Source organism: Dromiciops gliroides, chromosome 3 (genome assembly GCF_019393635.1).
Source record: "Dromiciops gliroides isolate mDroGli1 chromosome 3, mDroGli1.pri, whole genome shotgun sequence".
Lineage (NCBI taxonomy): Eukaryota > Metazoa > Chordata > Mammalia > Microbiotheria > Microbiotheriidae > Dromiciops > Dromiciops gliroides.
Genome location: NC_057863.1, coordinates 563,838,822 through 563,860,261, shown reverse-complemented (window position 1 = coordinate 563,860,261; position 21,440 = coordinate 563,838,822). Strand labels below are relative to the sequence as shown.

At 41.3% G+C, this 21,440-nt stretch overlaps 1 protein-coding gene across 6 annotated transcripts in view; it reads left to right on the top strand.

Moving 5' to 3' along the window:
- The window catches only part of GRM5 (glutamate metabotropic receptor 5), a 682,630-nt gene that overhangs the window by 624,826 nt on the left and 36,364 nt on the right, over positions 1-21,440 (top strand). Inside the window, exon 9 of one of the 6 annotated variants that reach the window (XM_043994307.1) lies at positions 16,502-16,598. The exons of the other annotated variants lie outside the window; for them this stretch is intronic. Coding sequence (XP_043850242.1) covers positions 16,502-16,598 — 97 coding nt within the window. The remainder of the gene's footprint in view (positions 1-16,501; positions 16,599-21,440) is intronic. 6 annotated transcript variants of the gene reach the window in all.

The following is a 21,440-nucleotide window of genomic DNA, read 5'->3' as shown; positions in this document are numbered from 1 at the left end:
CCTTATTTTAATTATTTATTTTCATCTTCAGAATTTTACTTTTGAGATCTTCTCATCACAAAATTATAGAATCGCAGAATCTGAGAGTTACAAGAAACATCACTACATCTACTCCAACTCATACATGGAGGAATCTCTACAATACCATAACGCACAAGTAAAAGCTCTCCAGGAATTTACCACTTCCCAAGGGAATCCATTCCACTTTTGGATAGATCCAATTGCTAGGCTGCTGCTGCTGCTGATAATGATGGTGATGATGAAATTTTCTGATATCAACTCTAAATTGGTCTCTTTGAAACTTCTCATTGATTCTGGTTCTGTCCTGTGGGATCAAACAAAATATGTCTAATTCTCTCCTCCACATAATAGCCCTTCAAATAAATTGAATAAACCTATCATGTTCCACCCAATGATAAGTTTGCTTTTCTCCATACCAGATACTTTCAACTTCTCCTCATATATCATACATTCAAGGCTCATCACCATCCTATTTGTCTCCTCTGGATACTTTGTAGTTTATTGGGGTCCTTTGCAAATCATAGTGACTAAAACTCAGCGTGATAGTACAGATTTATTCCATTCGGATATAATTTCTTTGTAGATAATCACAACTAACCTGGAGACCTGAAGTTCATGAAATCCTGCCTATCTTTTCTCTGGACACTTCGAAATCTATGTCCCTATACTTGGGTACATGTCACATAATGCCCAGCTTTCTGGTCTTCTATCACACATTCTGAATTGGAGTATCTACTTCTTCCCTAAGTCACCATTATTTTTCCTCCAATAACCAGTTACCCCTCATTGGTTAGAATCAGATATAATAGCAGGCTCCTTCCTTGTTTCCTCCATCTCTTGAAGGATAAGAGTACCATTAAGGCCAGCCATTTATTAGTTGTGTTTTTGGAAAAGAGAGAGTTTCCATTGATAATCATAGAATTGAAGTTCCCAATCTGACATGTCCCCATGTCAGATTTATGATCTGTTTCAATAGACTCCATGTCTATTTCTTCCTTCCATCCAGGTAGTCAATAACATACTCTTTCAGCACAATTGTATTCTAATTTACTTCTCTGTTAATCACTCGAGTGCTTTCCACTGTGTCCCACAAGTGCAAAAGGCAAAGAAGATAGTGATGATGATATTTGTATCCTTCTTTATGTGTTGTAAAGCACTTTGCATATATTATCTCATTTGATCCTCACAACAAACCTGTGAATTCAGTGTTATTATTATTCCCATTTTACCCATGAGGAAATGAGGCTGAAAGGTAAAATAATTTCTCCAGGGTCACATTTGAGTGATGCAAGATATGCGACACAATCTCTGTATTCAGTGGCCTAACGGTGTAGTAATGAACATAACATATAACCAGTATGCAGATGACAGGAATAGAAATTTGAATATGACTACATAGAAAGAAAGTGCTATGAAACTGAAATATTACTTCCAGCTGATGAGATTAAAAAAAAAAAGATATCATGGAAAAGGTGGTATCTCAGCGAGATACCTAAGGGTGAAAAGGATTTCAACTTATGAATTTGGGTGAGAAATTGTTACAGGACACAAGGAAGTATGAGCACAGGGGAGGAAGGAGGAAAATTCAAAGAATGGTCTGTAGTACAGTTTGGCTGGAACATAGGTCATATGAAGGGGAGAAATATGAAATATAATTGGAAAATTAGGTTCAAGGCAGATCATGAAGGGCCTTGAATTCAAAGTGAAGAGCCTGAATTTTATAGCAGTGGAAAATAATTTTGAGGAAAAAGAGTTTTGAGCAAAAAATTGATATGGTTTGATAGGGGTCCTAAGAAAATTGCTCAATGAAAGAGCCTAGGAGCAATTTAAACTTTGTGGTCCAACTTCTCTTTCTCCCTCCCCTCCCATGCCCACTGCAAGAACTCAAACAATTCAACATAAATTATACATGAATACTCATGGCAAACAGTTCTACCTTATCTAGGTTGTGAATGGAAACAAATAAAAACAAAGTTTCAGATTAAGGAATTGTCAAAAAAAAAAGTGTTTCAGTCTGTATTCAGATACCATCAGTTCTTTCTCTGTAGATGTACTGCAATTTTCCTACCTTCTTCAAAGTTATATTGGATCATTACCTTGCTGAAAACAACCACGTGCTTCCCAGCAGATCATCTTACACTAATGCTGTTATTTTGTATAAAGTACATTTCTCTCTGCTTCAGTTCATGTGTGTCTTCCCAGGTTTTTCTGATAGCATCCTGTTCATCACAATTTCTGTATAGTAAGTTGTTTTATTTGCAGGGCAGTGAGGGTTAAGTGACTTGCCCAAGGTCACACAGCTATTAAGTGTCAAGTGTCTGAGGCCGGATTTGAACTCAGGCTCTCCTGAATCCAGGGCCGGTGCTTTATCCACTATGTCACCTAGCTGCCGGTTGAATTTTTTGAGCAGCAAAATTAAAAAAAAAAAAAAAAACATCCTCACTATAATTGAGTCAATAGCCATGGTCTTACTTTATAGCAAAATTAATCTGTATTTTTGCTCTTCTTGGGTCAGTCTCAATAAAATGTTATTCCCCATCCCCTACTCATTTATTTTCCTTTCTTACCAACATAAACCTGTGCTTAATGGAGAGTCAAAAATCCTATTATGAAAATATATCTCATGATGTGAGGCAGCTTGTTCAAATACACTTCCTGACAGCGTCCCATCCCTCTGGACACAAATTATTGGGAACACATCATGAAATGCACACTGTGATACAAAGAATGCATGCAGATGCCTATTGCTCAAGACTGAATTTAATCACCTCCTACTTGAATCCATTTGGCAGCATTGGGAAAGTTCTCTCTTGAACCAAACCTCTGAAGCTAAGCTATTAAAGTGCTAATTAAAGAAAGTCCATGGAAGACATGAACACTAGGTGCCTGGAGTAATTGGAAACAAAAAAGACAAGGCTCAAATATTCCAGAAGACGCTGGTGCTGCAGCTGATTGGAGGCTCAGGAGTAAATTTCCCTGGCATGGCCTGCCTTGGGCTGGATCTGTGTTGGCGTGGCTGCAGGGCTGGGCTCCCCTCTCACCCGGGCACAACAGTCCCCTCCTGGCAAACTTCTAAGCCATGTTTGGCTGGAATATGGTCTGAGTGTGCCCTTTTGTGGGCTCTACTTCTCCAGGAACTGTCTTATGGCATTATTTGTAGTTTTTTGGAGTAATTGTGTCAGGAGCTCTGAGCGCTTACTGCCTCTCCTCCCCCATCTTGGCTCTACCCCTTCAGGAAATTCAAAATTATTGTCTTTGAACAGATGCTAAACATATCAAAATTGTAACTTTACTTCATCTAAAAGCAGGATACTGAATGATCAAATAGACAGGCACTATAGGTCTTAAATTCATTCTATCAAGATATATACACCTTGCCCCACCTTGATACACATCATTCGCTCTGTTAATTTTAATTCAATGTGTGCACATAATATATTGGATGTGCCCCTGGCCACATGGATTTTTGTGTCCCTTCAGTTTGCACACATTGTTGAAAGTGTGATCCACATTTATGGGTGGACAGGCTCGGCTCGGCAGGGCTCGGCTCAGCACGGCTCGGCTCGGCACGGCTCGGCTCGGCTCGGCTCGGCCCGGCACGGCCCGGCACGGCCCGGCTCGGCTCAGCTCGGCACGGCACGGCTCGGCCTGGCTCGGCACGGCACGGCTCTGCTCGGCTCGGCACGGCTCGGCTCGGATCGGCACCGCTCGGCTCGGATCGGCATGGCTCGGCATGGCACAGCTCTTAGGGCTGTTTTTCTCTTAAAGAGATTCCCCTGCTTTGCTAAAGGGAGATTTGAGCAGACCCAGAGTAGCAGAGAAAGGGTTTTTGTCTAGTAGGAGATAAATTGTTTAAATGAAATATCCAGGCTAGCAATCCATTGTCATGAAGTGCCCTGGCCACATGGATTTTTTGTGTCCCTTCTGTTTGCACACATTGGTGAAAGTGTGATCCACATTTATGGGTGGACAGGCTCGGCTCGGCTCGGCACGGCTCGGCACGGCTCGGCTCGGCTCGGCTCGGCACGGCTCGGCTCAGCTCGGCACGGCTCGGCTCGGCTCGGCTCGGCTCGGCACGGCTCGGCTCGGCTCGGCACGGCTCGGCTCGGCTCGGCTCGGCTCGGCACGGCTCGGCTCGGCACGGCTCGGCTCGGCTCGGCACGGCTCGGCTCGGCTCGGCACGGCTCGGCATGGCTCGGCTCGGCTCGGCACGGCTCGGCTCGGCTCGGCACGGCTCGGCATGGCTCGGCTCGGCTCGGCTCGGCTCGGCATGGCTCGGCATGGCACAGCTCTTAGGGCTGTTTTTCTCTTAAAGAGATTCCCCTGCTTTGCTAAAGGGAGATTTGAGCAGACCCAGAGTAGCAGAGAAAGGGTTTTTGTCTAGTAGGAGATAAATTGTTTAAATGAAATATCCAGGCTAGCAATCCATTGTCATGAAGTGCCCTGGCCACATGGATTTTTTGTGTCCCTTCTGTTTGCACACATTGGTGAAAGTGTGATCCACATTTATGGGTGGACAGGCTCGGCTCGGCTCAGCACGGCTCGGCATGGCTCGGCCCGGCTCGGCTCGGCACGGCTCGGCTCGGCACGGCTCGGCTCGGCTCGGCTCGGCTCGGCACGGCTCGGCTCGGCTCGGCTCGGCTCGGCACGGCTCGGCTCGGCTCGGCTCGGCTCGGCTCGGCTCGGCTCGGCACGGCTCGGCTCGGCTCGGCTCGGCACGGCTCGGCACGGCTCGGCTCGGCTCGGCTCGGCTCGGCATGGCTCGGCATGGCACAGCTCTTAGGGCTGTTTTTCTCTTAAAGAGATTCCCCTGCTTTGCTAAAGGGAGATTTGAGCAGACCCAGAGTAGCAGAGAAAGGGTTTTTGTCTAGTAGGAGATAAATTGTTTAAATGAAATATCCAGGCTAGCAATCCATTGTCATGAAGTGCCCTGGCCACATGGATTTTTTGTGTCCCTTCTGTTTGCACACATTGGTGAAAGTGTGATCCACATTTATGGGTGGACAGGCTCGGCTCGGCTCGGCTCGGCACGGCTCGGCTCGGCTCGGCTCGGCTCGGCACGGCTCGGCTCGGCTCGGCACGGCTCGGCTCGGCTCGGCTCGGCTCGGCTCGGCTCGGCTTGGCTCGGCTCGGCACGGCTCGGCACGGCTCGGCTCGGCTCGGCTCGGCTCGGCATGGCTCGGCATGGCACAGCTCTTAGGGCTGTTTTTCTCTTAAAGAGATTCCCCTGCTTTGCTAAAGGGAGATTTGAGCAGACCCAGAGTAGCAGAGAAAGGGTTTTTGTCTAGTAGGAGATAAATTGTTTAAATGAAATATCCAGGCTAGCAATCCATTGTCATGAAGTGCCCTGGCCACATGGATTTTTTGTGTCCCTTCTGTTTGCACACATTGGTGAAAGTGTGATCCACATTTATGGGTGGACAGGCTCGGCTCGGCTCAGCACGGCACGGCTCGGCACGGCACGGCTCGGCACGGCTCGGCTCGGCTCGGCACGGCTCGGCTCGGCTCGGCTCGGCTTGGCACGGCTCGGCCCGGCTCGGCACGGCTCGGCTCGGCACGGCTCGGCTCGGCTCGGCTCGGCTCGGCTCGGCACGGCTCGGCTCGGCACGGCTCGGCTCGGCTCGGCTCGGCACGGCTCGGCTCGGCTCGGCACGGCACGGCTTAGGGCTGTTTTTCTCTTAAAGAGATTCCCCTGCTTTGCTAAAGGGAGATTTGAGCAGACCCAGAGTAGCAGAGAAAGGGTTTTTGTCTAGTAGGAGATAAATTGTTTAAATGAAATATCCAGGCTAGCAATCCATTGTCATGAAGTGCCCTGGCCACATGGATTTTTTGTGTCCCTTCTGTTTGCACACATTGGTGAAAGTGTGATCCACATTTATGGGTGGACAGGCTCGGCTCGGCTCGGCTCGGCACGGCTCGGCTCGGCTCGGCACGGCCCGGCCCGGCCCGGCACGGCTCGGCCCGGCACGGCTCGGCTCGGCCCGGCTCGGCTCGGCTCGGCCCGGCACGGCTCGGCCCGGCACGGCCCGGCTCGGCTCGGCTCCGCATGGCTCGGCCTGGCTCGGCACGGCACGGCTCTGCTCGGCTCGGCACGGCTCGGATCGGATCGGCACGGCTCGGCATGGCACAGCTCTTAGGGCTGTTTTTCTCTTAAAGAGATTCCCCTGCTTTGCTAAAGGGAGATTTGAGCAGACCCAGAGTAGCAGAGAAAGGGTTTTTGTCTAGTAGGAGATAAATTGTTTAAATGAAATATCCAGGCTAGCAATCCATTGTCATGAAGTGCCCTGGCCACATGGATTTTTTGTGTCCCTTCTGTTTGCACACATTGGTGAAAGTGTGATCCACATTTATGGGTGGACAGGCTCGGCTCGGCTCAGCACGGCTCGGCTCGGCTCGGCTCGGCACGGCTCGGCTCGGCCCGGCACGGCTCGGCACGGCTCGGCACGGCACGGCTCGGCACGGCTCGGCTCGGCTCGGCACGGCTTGGCTCAGATTGGCACGGAACAGCTCTTAGGGCTGTTTTTCTCTTAAAGAGTGTAATGCTCTCTGCTACTCTGGGTCTGCTCATACAGAGTAAATCTCCCTTTAGCAAAGCAGGGGCCGGCTCGGCTCGGCACGGCTCGGCTCGGCTCGGCACGGCTCGGCTCGGCTCGGCATGGCACAGCTCTTAGGGCTGTTTTTTCTCTTAAAGAGATTCCCCTGCTTTGCTAAAGGGAGATTTGAGCAGACCCAGAGTAGCAGAGAAAGGGTTTTTGTCTAGTAGGAGATAAATTGTTTAAATGAAATATCCAGGCTAGCAATCCATTGTCATGAAGTGCCCTGGCCACATGGATTTTTTGTGTCCCTTCTGTTTGCACACATTGGTGAAAGTGTGATCCACGTTTATGGGTTGACTGTTAATTTTTATTTTTGTTACTGACTTCTATTAAGTAAATGTTTTCATTATTAATAATTATGTGAACTTGGGCAAGTCATTTAAATTTTGAGTGCCCCAGGCAATTCTAAGACTATAAATTAGTCCAGATGCTGATCTGCTTTGATGGAAGGAATTTCCAAAACATCAATTCCCCTCATTCATTCATTAACAGGTCTGGTGTCACCGGTACCCACAGATACCTTCCCTCTTCTAGAAAAAGGAAAAAAGGAAAAGGGATTCATAAATTCATTAAAAATATCTCTGCCTATCTGGGAATGGTATGTCTGTTCCAATTAAAGATACTACATGCCACTGTTAATAGTGTTGGGCCTGGACTCAGGAATCCAATTCAATTCAATAAATATTAATCACCTACTATAATCCAGTTTCAGACATTTAGAAATTTGTGACTCTCAGTAAGCCACTTAACCTCTGTCTACCTCAGTTTCCTTAATTATAAAATGGAGATCATAAGAGCCTGTCTCACATGGTTATTGTAAAAATCAAATTATATACTTGTAAACATATTTTGACAATTCTCAGTACATTAGTTGTTGTTCAGTCTTACAGTCATATTTTACACTTTGTGACCCCATAGGGTTTTCTTCACAAAAACTGTTTGGCATTTCCTTCATCAGTGGATTAAGGCAAACAGAGTTCCAATGACTTGCCTAGGGTCACACAACTAGTGAGTGTCTGAGGCCAGATTTGAACTCAGGTATTCCTGACTCCAGGCCCAGTGCTTTATCCACTGAGACACTTAGCTGCCTCTCTTGGTACACAGAAGGCAGTAAATAAATGATAACAAAGTTTTAAAAATTAAATTATTGGGGCAGCTAGGTGTCACGGTGGATAAAGCACAGGCCCTGGATTCAGGACTACCTAAGTTCAAATCCGGCCTGAGACACTAGACACTTACTAGCTGTGTGACCCTGGGCAAGTCACTTAACCCCCATTGCCCCGCAAAAAATAAAATAAATAAATCATTACTTACTTGGAGCCCATTTCTATATTTGCTGATTAGAAATTGATTTGGAATGTCCCTTACATATGTCTATAAATTTGATTAGGAGCCTTCTATTCATGTATAGGTTTCTAAATATGTCATAGCCCTTAAGAAAATTGGTCCTACAATTTTGAACGCATCAGGTGGCCAAGAATTTTAAAGTAAGACTTCTTTAATAAATACTAACTGTTCTTTACTATGTGCCCCTTTAGATTTTTCTTAGTTTGACTAATAGCATATATACCCATAAAAATGTCCTTTGAATTTGCATTTAAAGTGGATACAGACATGCTATAACCACATGACCATCCAATCATATGTTCTTTCTTCATATAGATAATAGCAGACATTTATGTACTTAGTTATATGGATGATTGTTTTAAATGACTATAAGATGTTAATTAGAGAATTCATTTGGTGCAGCTTTTTTGGGTTACCATTGCAATAACTCAATAATTGAGTTTAATATTACATATAATAGAAAAGAAAATATTACCAATTAATTTTAAAACAATTACCACTAGTACTTTTATTTATAATAGCTTGGACTCAGTCATCAGAAAATATTTCTGTACTATTTTCATAGATAGTCTCAGAGAAGGAAAAGTGACTATGATTTTTCGTAACAACCCTTACCTTCCAAAATGTAACTAGAGAACTAAGTTTCCTTAGGGAGCTTGTATCTCTAGTTACATTTGCTATTGTGTATATGAAGAAAGTGGACTGTTAAATTTTTATTTTTGTTACTGACTTCTATTAAGTAAATGTTATCATTAGTAATAATTCTGTGAACTTGGGCAAGTCATTTAAATTTTGAGTGCCCCAGGCAATTCTAAGACTATAAATTAGTCCAGATGCTGATCTGCTTTGATGGAAGCAGATCTCTAGTGGAGCTAGAAATGTGCTCTCCCTTTAATAGATAGATGAATGTAGGCCTTTCTCTCTCTCTTTACCAAATTCTTATTCTCCTTAATAAATGCTTAAAAGCCTAACTCTTGCTAAAGCTTATAATTTATTGTCGACCACTCATTAGATATTTTAGACAAACTAGCTAGAATTTTAGCCCCTTAACAATGTCATCATGGGTTAGCTAGATGGCACAGTGGACAAAACACAAGCCCTGAGACCAGGAGGCCCAGAGTCCAAATCCAACCACAGACACCAGACCACCTACCTGGTTTGCTCCACAAAGAACAAGGATATACAAAAAAAAAATTCTTTACAAATACCATCCCTTCATATTCATTTCAGACCTGTGTCCTCTATGTATTCCTTGCTGAAAAAATTCATATGAGTTGGAAGTATTATTTTCTCATGTATGACTGTAAACAGTTTAATATTTTAATGTCCCTTATGATTTGTTTTTCCTGTTTACCTTTTTATTATTCTCCAGGGTCTTGTATTTGAAAGTCAAATTTTCTATTCAGTTAAGGTCTTTTCATCACAAATGCCTGAAAGACCTCTTTTTCATTGAAATTCCATGTTTTCCCCTGAAAAAGTATGTAAGTTTTGCTGGGTACATGATTTTTGGCTGTAGTCCCAGTTCCTTTGCCCTCTGGAATATTATATTCTATGCCCTCCGGTCCTTTAATGTAGAAGCTGCTAGATCTTGCTTTATCCTTATTGGAGCTTCACAGTATTTGAATTCTTTTTTATTTTCTAGCTGCTTGCAATATTTTCTCCTTGACCTGGGAGTTCTAGAGTTTGGCTATAATATTCCTGGAGGTTTTCCTTTTGGGATCTCTTTCAGGAGGTGATCAGTGAACTCTTTGAATTTATATTTTAGCTTCTGCTTCTAGAATATCAGGGCAATTTTTCTTCACAATCTCTTGGAGGATAGTGTCTAAGATCTTGTTTTGGTCATGATTTTCAGGTTGTCCAATTATTTTCAAATTATCTCTCCTGGCTTTATTTTCCAGGTCAGCTATTTTTCCAATGGGATAGTTCACATTGCCCTCTATTTTTTCATTCAATTGGATTTGCTTTACTGTGTCTTGGTTTCTCATAAGGTCACTAGCTTCTATTTGTTCAGTCCTAATTCTTAGGCAATTCTTTTCTTCATACAGTTTTTTAATCTCCTTTTCCATTTGGTTTTTCAATCGGTTGACTTATTTCTCATGAATCTGCTGCATCTCTCTCATTTTTCTTTCCATTTTCTCTCTCTTTCTTTCTTTCTCTCTCTCTCTCTGTATATGTGTTTGTTTCTTTCTTTCTCTCTCTCTCTCTCTCTCTCTCTGTATATGTGTGTGTATAGATAAAAAAATCTTCCTTTTATCTCTTCAAAGTTCCTTTTGAGAGCTTCCATGGCCTGAGACTAGTTGATATTTTTCTTGGAAGCTTTGGATGTAGGGTCCCTGTGGTTGATTTCCTCATCTGAGGCTGCACCTTGATCTTCCTTGTCACTGAAAAAGCTTTCTATAGTTTTGAACTTTCTTTGTTTACTCATCTTTTAATTGATTTTAAACTCTCCACTGGGGTGGGGGGGGGCTGCTTCTCAGCTCCACTCCTGTTCCCAGTTTCAGAGGGTCCCAGGTGTTTTGGTTTGAGGGAGGACCAGTTTTGCTCTCACCTGGCCTGTTCTCCTCTCACCTGGCCTATTCTCTGGTCCAAAGATAACCTCAAGCCTACTTACTAAACAACCAACCAGCAAAGCTTTCTGTGGTATGGTTCCTAGCTTCAACAAGCCTGTGCACCTCTCCCACCTGACACTCCCCTTGCCCAGGATTTCTTCCTGGTTTCCTGCTGGGGTGGGACAGCTGAATTCTTCCCCATCCTGCTGGTACCCCTTCAGTTTCTCTCTGCCCCTCCATCCAGCCAATCTGCCCTCTCACCTGCTCAGCTCCAGAAGACACCAGCACTGTAGCAGATACAGAGGCTCTGGGGTAAATTCCTCCAGCAGTGTGTCTGGTGTGTCTGTCAGCTCAATCACAGGGTTAGACTTTACTCGTGGTCCAGCATGGTACCTAAGATGTTAAGTTGTTATGAATCTTTCCCCTCCTTCCCCCAACCACTTATGCCTCCAATGAAGAAGACATTAATCAGTAAAACTCAGAACATTGCTGGAACACTGAGGCTCTATTTTGAAATCCCTAATGTATGACAGAGTCTGAAACACACAATAAAAAAGATCTGTGTCTTTGTACCTACATTAGTTTATTTCACACAGGGATGATGGTCAGCTTCACAGTGACTGCCAGAAAGATGAAAATTACAAATAACAAACCTTGATTCACTTAAGGATTTCAAAGCCCCTTCAGCAATCCTATGAGGGAGGTAGTATAAGGATCATCATCTATCTCCATTTTATAGATAACATAATGGAAGCTCTGAGAGGTAAAATTGGTCATGATTATACCAAAGGTAAACATTTAAGGAAGGTTTCAAACCCAGTTCCCCTGACTCCAAGCCTAACATACAATCGACCACATCAGGATGTCTTTCTCTAATATGCTTATAGCTATAAAGGATGTTGTCTTTATTCTATTGTGAGATCCTTCTAAAAGCTCAGATTATGTTGCCTCCCCTGATTTCAATTCATGATGAAGTAAGTAGGAGGGAGGGAATACTGCCCATATGAGCATTAACATATAAAGAATCTTCTGGCTTGAAGAGAATACATTGCAAGTCCATGGGCAATAAGTAATGAATGGATAAACTCAAAGAATAAGGGACAAACCTGAATGAAGCCTCTACAGGCATAACTCAGATACAGTATCTTAGTACCTTGCTGCTTGGAAATGAAAACATTAGATTCATCTAGAACTAAGCTGCAGTATAATAAAAATATTAAACTGATAATCAGGACAGAAATAAATTTTAAATAATAGCAACAGTTCCAGTGGTCTTCTTGGCATAAAATCCAAACTTATTATCAGTGGACAAGCCATTAATCATTTAACTGGAGCAGTTGGACTGAGCACATTGAACACTCGGGACTCACGGACTCTCAGGCTCAAAGCTGTATTCTAATATTAGTACATCATAACTTTCTGTCACTGGATAGCTGTGGAGAGACAACCACAATTTGTTTCATGCTGAAACTATTTGTCTTCTGGATCTTCTTCCAGAGAGAAAAAGACAACATAATGTTCTAAGTAGAGAAGAGTCAGAAGTCAGGGGACACAGTTGTTTTCTAATCCAAACTTGTGAACTACTTAGATTGAGTGACCCTGAGGGAATCATTATCCCTTTCAAGAACAGGGCTTCTTCTTCTGTAAAGGGAAGAAGTTCTACTCTAAGGGTCCTTCTAGCTTAAAAGGATTTCTACTTCTATGCTAAGTAGTGATCTGATGATCACAGAATTGAGTTCCCCATCCTCAGCAGCATGCTGGTAAATGTTTAACAACTGGCTTTCAAAAAAAATGTATTGAGAATATACCTTTAATTTCTCCATCACTTTCTTAAGTCTAAACAATCAAGAAAATAGTAAATCAAGCCCTGATTTATAGTGTTTGACAATTTCTGAGGTGTAAATGCTCACACTGAAAATTTAATAATCAACTCTTGTGAGCCAATAGAAGATGGCTCCAGCACACCTCTGCCCATCTCCATCCCTGGTTAGCACACAAATTGCCATGGGCATGCCTACTTGCTGATGAAGTCATTGCCCAGCAGAAAAGTTATTTCTGAGATTTGAGCTGTTGAGTCCAACTCTTCTTGACCCCATTTGGGATTTTCTTGGCAAAGATACTGAAGTGGTTTGTAATTTCCTTCTCCAGTTCATTTTACAACTGAGGAAAATGAGGCAAACAGGGTTAAATGACATGCTCAGTGTCACACAGCTAGTAAGTATCTGAGGCCAGATTTGAACTCAGGGAAATGTCAGGCAAGCAGTCTATCCACTGTGCCACCTAGATGGCCATTTGAGTTAATTGCAGCCACCATCACTTATGCTTCTAACAATAAAGTGGATGGCACTGCTGCATGAAGTTCGAGTTCAAATATGATTTGTATGAAGCCATTCTCTCCTGGTTCTCCTCCTACCTGTCTCACTACTCCTCAGTCACCTTTGTTGTTTTTCATCCATGGAGATGCATTGCTCCACTAAATCTCTATCCCGCACCCTTTTTTCTTCTCCTTCTATACAATCTCAATTGGTACTATCAGCCACAATGTCTTCAATTATCATCACTATGTAGATGATTCCCAGATCCAATCTTTCTCAGAAGTTATAGTCCTGCTTCACCCAATGCCTTTTGGACTTCTCAAACTGGATGTCTCATAAGTATTTCTAAATTAGCATGTCTAAAACCAAATACATTGTCTTTATCCCTGAAACCTCCCTTCTTCAAAACTTCCTCCTTTTATTTTCCTTTTCTGTCCATCCAATCATCTAAATTTATAACCTCCATGACATCATCAACTCATCACTCACTCACCCCACATATCCAGCTTGTTTACAAATTTTGTCATTTTAATCTTCACATATTTCACTGATGTCCCCTTCTTTTTATTCACACAGTCACCATCCTAGTGTATGTTCTCATTGCCTCTCTCATAGACTGTCAAAATGACTTCCTAACTGGCTTCCTTCATCATCTCTGCCCTCCAATCCATCATCCATTCACCTGCTCTGATCCAATACATTCATCTGATTTCCATAAAACACAGAATTGGTCACAGCACCCCGCTATTCAATAAACTCCAATGACTTCCTATTACCTCTGGAATCAAATAGAAAGTCCTCTGTCATTTAAAGCTCTTTACCACTTAGTTTCTCCTCATCTTTTCTTTCTTCTTAAACTTTATTCCCCTTCACACTCTACAATCCAGCTGCACTGACCTGCTATGCCTGGTGCATGCCACTCCATCTAATTGCATACCTTTTTCATGACTGCCCCCCATGACTGGAATGCTCTCCCTCCTCACTTCTGCCCCTCACCTTCCCTTATTTTCTCAAGACTGAGTTTAAATCCAACTTTCTTCAGGAAGCCTTTCTCTATTTCTTTTACTCTCCTGCTAATTACTTTCCTTGGAGATTTTCTTCCCTCTACTCTATACATCTTGTATGTAGTTATTTACAAGTCCTCTCCCCACTCCCCATTAGGCTGTGAGCTCCTTGAAGGCAAGGGATGATATTTTTTCTTTCCTTTTTATATCCCCAATTATGAGCATGATACCAGCACATTGTAAGTGCTTATTTACTGGACTCCTATTTAGCTTCCTTATTACTTTTACAAACCCCTGCTGAATTACTTCAGATGATATATAAATACCTGAAAAAAATCTATTTCTCAATTGGTTTGTGTATCACTTTTTTTTAAATCTCCAAATAATTTCTTTCCCATTTCCTATTATATCTCTTCCTTTTCCTCAATGTCCATAAACCTTCATGTGCTTGTTTGATTTTTTCCCTTCAAGGTAAGTAAAACCTAATGAGTAGGATATGTGCTGTTATTGGTGGTGGTGATGGTAGAGAAGGTGGTGATGATGATGTTAGGCTGTGGTTAGTATTATGGTGGTGATAGAAGAGCTAGTGGCCGTGGTAGTGATGATAGTCATAATGTAGGCAAAGATGATAGATTTGGTCATGTTGATGATGAAGCAGTATAGTGTAAATGCAAGAGGACTAGATTTAGAATAACGGAAACCTTGGTTTAAATTGAGGCTCTATACTTTATTAATGGGATAACCTTATTTTTTTTTACTTTCCTTTCCCAGGCTTCAATTTTCTCTGGGACGAGGGAAGTAAAAAGACCATAAGACTTTACATTGGATGGCTTAGATTTGAGTCCCAGATACAACCTTTAGTACTTCTGATCCAATTTCTCTTTTAAAATGTTTCTCCAAGATACTTCTAAAAGATAAAAACATATTTATGATTAATATAAGAAAATGCTAAGAGAGCACGTGCCTTTGACAAATTTAAGTTGCTTGGTCCAGATAAACTACATGGTCAGAAAGGCTTGGTGGGTGTGTTTGCTCATGTTCCATCAATGAATCTTTGAAACATTGTAAAGAATAGGAGAGGTACTCAAATACTGAAGAAGGGAAAGGTTGCCCCGGTTTAAGGAAAATAAAACTAAAAAAGGGTGTCCTCAAATTATAGATTCTTGATTTTTATTCTAACTCCTGTCAAAAATATAGAGCCTATTGGTAAAGAGATAGTTAGTGAATATATAAAAAGATAGCAGTAATCATGCAAGATTAACCTAATTTTCTTTTTTTGAAAGAGTTACTAAGATGAACAAGCAAGCTAATGCTTTAGATCTAGTTTATCTCAGTTTTAGAAAACCACTGGAAATTATTTCTCAGGTTATTCTTCAGGAAATGATGGAGAGATATAGAGTAGATAATAGGACAATGAGGTGCATTTGGAGCTGGTTGAATGGTTGAACCCAAAGAAGAGTCAGTTGTTTGATGTCAATTTGGAGAATTTTTGCTGACATTTGCCTGTTCTTTATGCTTAGCCTATGCTCTTCAACATTCTTATAAATGATTTGATAAAAATACAGATGGCATGATTTTCAGATTTCTAGTTGACACAAATCTGAGAGAAATGTTAAAACACTAGATTAAAGGGTCCAGAAATATCTTAATGGGTTGGAACATTGAACTGAGTCAACTTGAATGTAAAGTTTACACTTGGGTTCAAGAAAATCAACTTTTCATATACATGCTGGAGAAGGAATGGAGTTTCTGTAGACTACAAACTCATAGTGAGTCAACAATTTGATATGGCCCTAACAAATGCAATCATATTGGGCATGAAGGATGTATAAGGAAAATAATCGGCATATAGAATAACCTAGATAGACCACCTTTGGAGTATTGTGTTCAATTCTGCATTCCATATTTTAAGAAGATTATTGATATGTTGGAGAGGTCCCAAAGGAAAATGTCTAGATAGTGTGGGGCTTTGACTTCATGCTATATGAGCATCACATGAAGGTATTGAGAATTATCCTGGAGAAGAGATGATTTATGGAGCATATGACAGCTCTTTTCAAGAATTTGTAGGACCATCATCTGGAAGAGGTATTTGATTTGTGTTATTTGGTCCTGAAGGGCATAATTAGTAGTGATGGGTGAAATTTATAGAGACAAATTATGGTCTTATGTAAGGAAAATTTTCTACTAAGTTAAAACTATCCAAAAAGTGAAATAAGTTCTTTAAGAAGATAGTGGGCTGTTCTTTATCAGAGGTCTCCAATTGAAATCTGTATGATCCACTGTTTGATTATGTTATTTGAGAGGTTTTTGGTCAGGAACAGATTGGACTATGAGGCTTCTAAGGTTCCTTTTGTGAAATTCTGTGATTCTACAATCCTAGATATTGAAATGGGAAGATAGAAATTCCATTTATAATTTTACAATAATTTATGACCTATGTGACCTTGGGCAAGTTGCTTCTTTGATCCTCAGTTTCCCCATTTGTAAAAATAGTAATAGCACTTGTGCTACCTAATACAAGTGGCTGTTTTGAGGATCAATCAAAATCAAACATGAATGTATTTGAAAATGTTTTGTAACCTTGGGTCACAATTCAAATGTGATGGATTATTATTATTATCATTACCATGCTACTAATGCTCTTCACTGTGTTTCCTTGAGCTCAGTCATGAACCAACCCTGAATCTACCCTCAGCCCTTTCCCTTGCACCTGTCTCCACCAAGCTTCCCAGTGAATCGGCCTGTCCTAGACAATGTGATGAGGTAGGTAAAGTTTGCCTTCAATGCTCTCCACTTTCCCACTATGGCATCATCCTAACTGTGGAGGGGAGAATCAGGCACCTGTGAAGATGGATGCCTGATGTCAATGCCTTGATTTTACAAATGGAAGAATTGAACCGAAGTGAGTTTATTGTACTTGTCCTAGGGCACACAGTAACATAACTCAGGAATTCAGTAATAGAATGACAACATCACTCTTCCCACTCTACTAGTGCCTCATCATAATTAATAGACTCTACCTATCAAATCCATTTCATCTTTCAAAGCCAAGCTCAGGTCCCACTTCCTCCCCAAAGCCTTCTATCAACATTGACTTCCCCTTCCAATCTGTCCACATTATACATTCCCTTTTCATTTGCCCATATGCTGTTTTCTAATATTCTCTAATTGTTTTATATATGTAAAGAGCTTACCCCAAAGAAGTATAGGTTCCCTGAAAGCAGGATCTATGGAATATGTTTCTTAGGACTTACTCAACAGTGCCTAATAGGTGCTCAGTGATGACCTACTATGCTGGGCAGTATCTGCCTTTTTAGTCTTTCCATTTTTAGGTAATTCACAAAAGAAAAAAAAATAGTTGTGAGAAAGCATTCATATTTTTTTTATTACTTCAGTTGTACCCACTCGAGGTAAAGCCAACCTAATTAAGGGAAGCTTTAAGTGCTAGCCAGTGAAACCAATACTGCTGAGAATCACATTATGTGACACTCTTTAACTATATTCCCCAATGTTTGCTTTAATAGGGAGTTTTCTTTTGATCCACTCACTATAATTATATGTGATTGTGTAATTACAATGAGATGTAAGTAATCATAATGTGTGTAGAAGAAATCCCATTCAATTTGTTACTAAGGGAATGTCATTACTGTATGTGTGGTGGACAAGGAGAAGCGGCATTTCTAGCAATGCATTTGGGACAATGTAAGAAGGTAGACAAAATGGTTTTCTAAAAGCAGAGAATCTGATCTTGTCATTCCACTACTCAATAACTTCTGATGGCTCCCTATGGCCTCTAGGACCAGATACAAAATGTTCTATTTGACATTTTAAGGCTTATTTCAATCCAACTCCAACTCTCCTTTCCAGGGTTATACCCAATCCTCCCCATCACTTAAAGACTGGCCTCTTTATTGTTCCTCATCCTTGACACTGTATTGTTCGCCTCAGTGATTCTTGATAAGCTAATCCCTATGCCTGGACTATATACTATCCATATGTCTGTTTCTTATCCTTCAAAGCTTATCTCAGGCCCTACATCTTACATGAGGACTTTCTTGATTAATCAGTGTCTTCCCCCACCAATTATTTTGTATTTGTGTATTTATTTTGAATATAATTTGTATATACCAATACATGTACATCCCCTTAATGTATTTTAAGTTCCTTGAGAATAAGAATTTTTTTTTATCACCAGCACCTAGAACATTTCCCGGAATTTAATGACTGCTTATTGATTGATTAATAAAAATACTCTCATTTTTATTATTTTCAAGGACATGGATTTCTATCACCAGACTTCACAATGGTCAAAGTATATGGAAATAAATTAAGTGTACTATACGGATGAGGTATGGACTTTTCCCATTAAGAAAGCATTTCTGGGGCAGCTAGGTGGCGCAGTGGATAGAGCACCGGCCCTGGAGTCAGGAGTACCTGAGTTCAAATCCGGCCTCAGACACTTAACACTTACTAGCTGTGTGACCCTGGGCAAGTCACTTAACCCCAATTGCCTCACTTAAAAAAAAAATGCTATCCATCCCCAGAGAAAGGACTGATGGTATCTGAATACAACTTAACCCCAATTGCCTCACTTTAAAAAAAAAAAAAAAGAAAGCATTTCTTCCAAACCTTCATTTCAGACTGCAGGTGCTGTCATGTTCAATTCAATTCAACAAACATGTATTTAGTGCCTACCACGCAAGACCTTGTGCTAGGCATTGTATCCTACTTTACGGATGATTATCCCAAAATGAATTACACCAATGGCAATTATTCAATAGCAACGAGGTATTAAACACCTATTATATGGGCAGCTATATGGCTTAGTAGATAGAGCACTGGACCTGGAGTCAGGAAGACCTGAGTTCAAATCTGACCTCAGATGCTTACTAGCTAAGTCACATTGGGCAAGATTTTCCTCAGTTTCCTCATCTGTAAAATGAGCTGGAGAAGGAAATGGCAAACCATTCCAGGATCTTTGCCAAGAGAATCCCAAATGGAGTTAAGAAGAGTCAGACATGACTCAAACAATTGAACAACAATATATGAAAACTATTGTCCTAAGCACTGGGATACAAAAATGAAAAATGCCCAGTCACTGCCCTCAAAGAGATCATAGTCAAAAGTGGAGTTAGCCATATAAATAAATAATTATAGCTCAGAGTATAATGTAATGAGAATAAAAGGAAAGATCCAGAGAAAGACCATCAGAAAATTTGAGAAGGGAGAAATAACTCAAGGGGTGGGGGTCTGTGGATGCTATCAGGGAAGGCTTCATAGAGGAGGGATCCACCTGAGCTGAGGATGATAATGATATCACTTTATACTTCTCACAGTACTTTCTGATACATAAGGTCAATCTGACTACCACTGAAGCACATTCCCCTACTGGCTTACAGGTGCTACACTGACTTGTATATATAATTGACCTACACTTAGCATATATGTGTGAGTCAAGCAAAATGTTCTATCCTCTTTTCCTTCCTTTCTTTGCAGAGGTGGAGGGACTGGTTGTAGATCATTGCATATGCTATAATACCATATGCTTAGTGGATGTGTTAGTTAATCATGCTGAACTGTTTTCTCTCTTTTTTCCCTTTATTACAATGGATGGCTCCCTGGGAAGAAGAGGATAAGGGAGAGATATATTTGAAAATGAAAGTGATGTAAAAAAAGAAATGCCAATTTTTTTTTTAATTGTATGTCCCAAAGTAGAAATGTCTCAAGTCTAGAAGCTATTCCTTTCTCATAATAATTACAGATACATTGTTTTAGTCTTCACGAAATATTTTTACTCCAAGCTGCCCTATGATATAAAATAGTGAAATATTCCCATTTCGCAGATAAGTAAATTGAGGCAAAATGATCACACAGTTCGTAGGATCATAGATTTCAAACTGGAAAGGATTTTAACAGCCATTCCTTTGAAAGATAAAGAAAATGATGAATAGAGAGGTAAAGAGATTGTCCAAAGTCAAACAAGAAGTAAATGTTAGAGGTGGGATTTGAACCCAAGCTCTCTCACTCCGGGATGTTTCTACTATCCCACTTGATTTTTGGTGTCCTCATTTCAGATATAGCTTGGGTGGTAACAAGAACCCTTTTGTTCAAAAGTTGCTTCAGGCAGAGGCAGCCTTTAGTTGAATGAGCCAGGAGAGTAGCAGAGAAGGCAAACCTGGTCTTCACAGAATATCATGGCTGGAAGAGACTTCATGGTCATCTGGGCCCAAGCCAGATTCAAATATAACTGGGAAATGTTCAATAAAATAAGTAAAAAATGCAACAAAATGAAGGTAATGTTACCTCTTAAAACTAAGTCAATATGCACCTGTCTAATATGCTTATGTAGAGATTAGTGACCCATTTCTATTTAATTTTGACACCACTGCCCTGCACCAAATTATTTCCCTCTTCTTCATCCCTTGTCCTCACTCCCCATGACTGCCTGATTACCCAGAAGGAATGGAAGTAGATCGCAGGACCACAGTTATTTATGATCATGAGACCAACTTGGTGCCTAGATCCCATGGGCCAATGAGATACATAAACAACTATGGATGAAATTATGGGGGTCAGTCAAAAATTATTGATTATCTATTCTGTACCAGGCACTGTGCTAAGCCCTCCTTATTATTGTCGTTCAGTCATGTCTGACTCTACGTGCCCCCATGGACAAAGTCCATGAGGTTTTCTTGGCAAAGATACTAAAGTGGTTTGACATTTTCTCCTTTGGTGTGTCCCCATTTTATCAATGAGGAATTGATGTAAATAGGAGTTAAGTGATTTGCCCAGGGTCACATAGCTAGCCAGATTTGAATTCAGATCTTCCTGACTCCAGGCCCAGTGCTCTATCCACTGTATCACCTAGGCAAACATCAGTTTTCTATCATTGGGGAACTCACATCCTAAAGAAGGTTGGGGCCAGAATCAGAGGGCTAGAAGAAATCTTAGAGGCCATTGATTCTGCCCATCTCATCTCAAAAGATAAGGAAAGTGACAGAGAGGTGTGATGACTTACCTAAGGTCACATCATCATCATCAACAATATTTATATAGTACTTAATATGTACCAGACACTGTGCTAAGTGACTTACAGTTATAATCTCATTTGAACCACACAACAACTGTGGGAGGTGGGTGCTATTATTATCCCCATTTCACAGATGAGGAAACTGAGGCAAACAGATGTTAAGTGACTTGTCCAGGGTCATACAGACAATAAATATCTAAGACCAGATTTGAACTCAGGTCTTCCTTACTCCAGGTCCAGCACTCAATCCACTTCACCTGCACCTACCTCCATGGATAGAGTAAATAAGCATAGCATCCTAGTAGCTGAAGAGCTTGAAGAATTAACTAGCCCCTACATTCCATGTGGAATGTTGGTAAAATAGAACATTAGCACATTATTTGTACCCTGATAGATGCTGTTCTTGTTCAATCTCCCAGACCTTCTCTCAAAGTGGAACTATAGTTTTCCCTTTGAGAAAAAGAGGAAGGGGGTTGTAGTGTTGTCTTAATAAACACCAATTTATCTTCCTTATTTTCTCGTCACATTTTAGTCTGCAAGCTAACTGCAAAAGAATAATGATGACCTTCAAAACT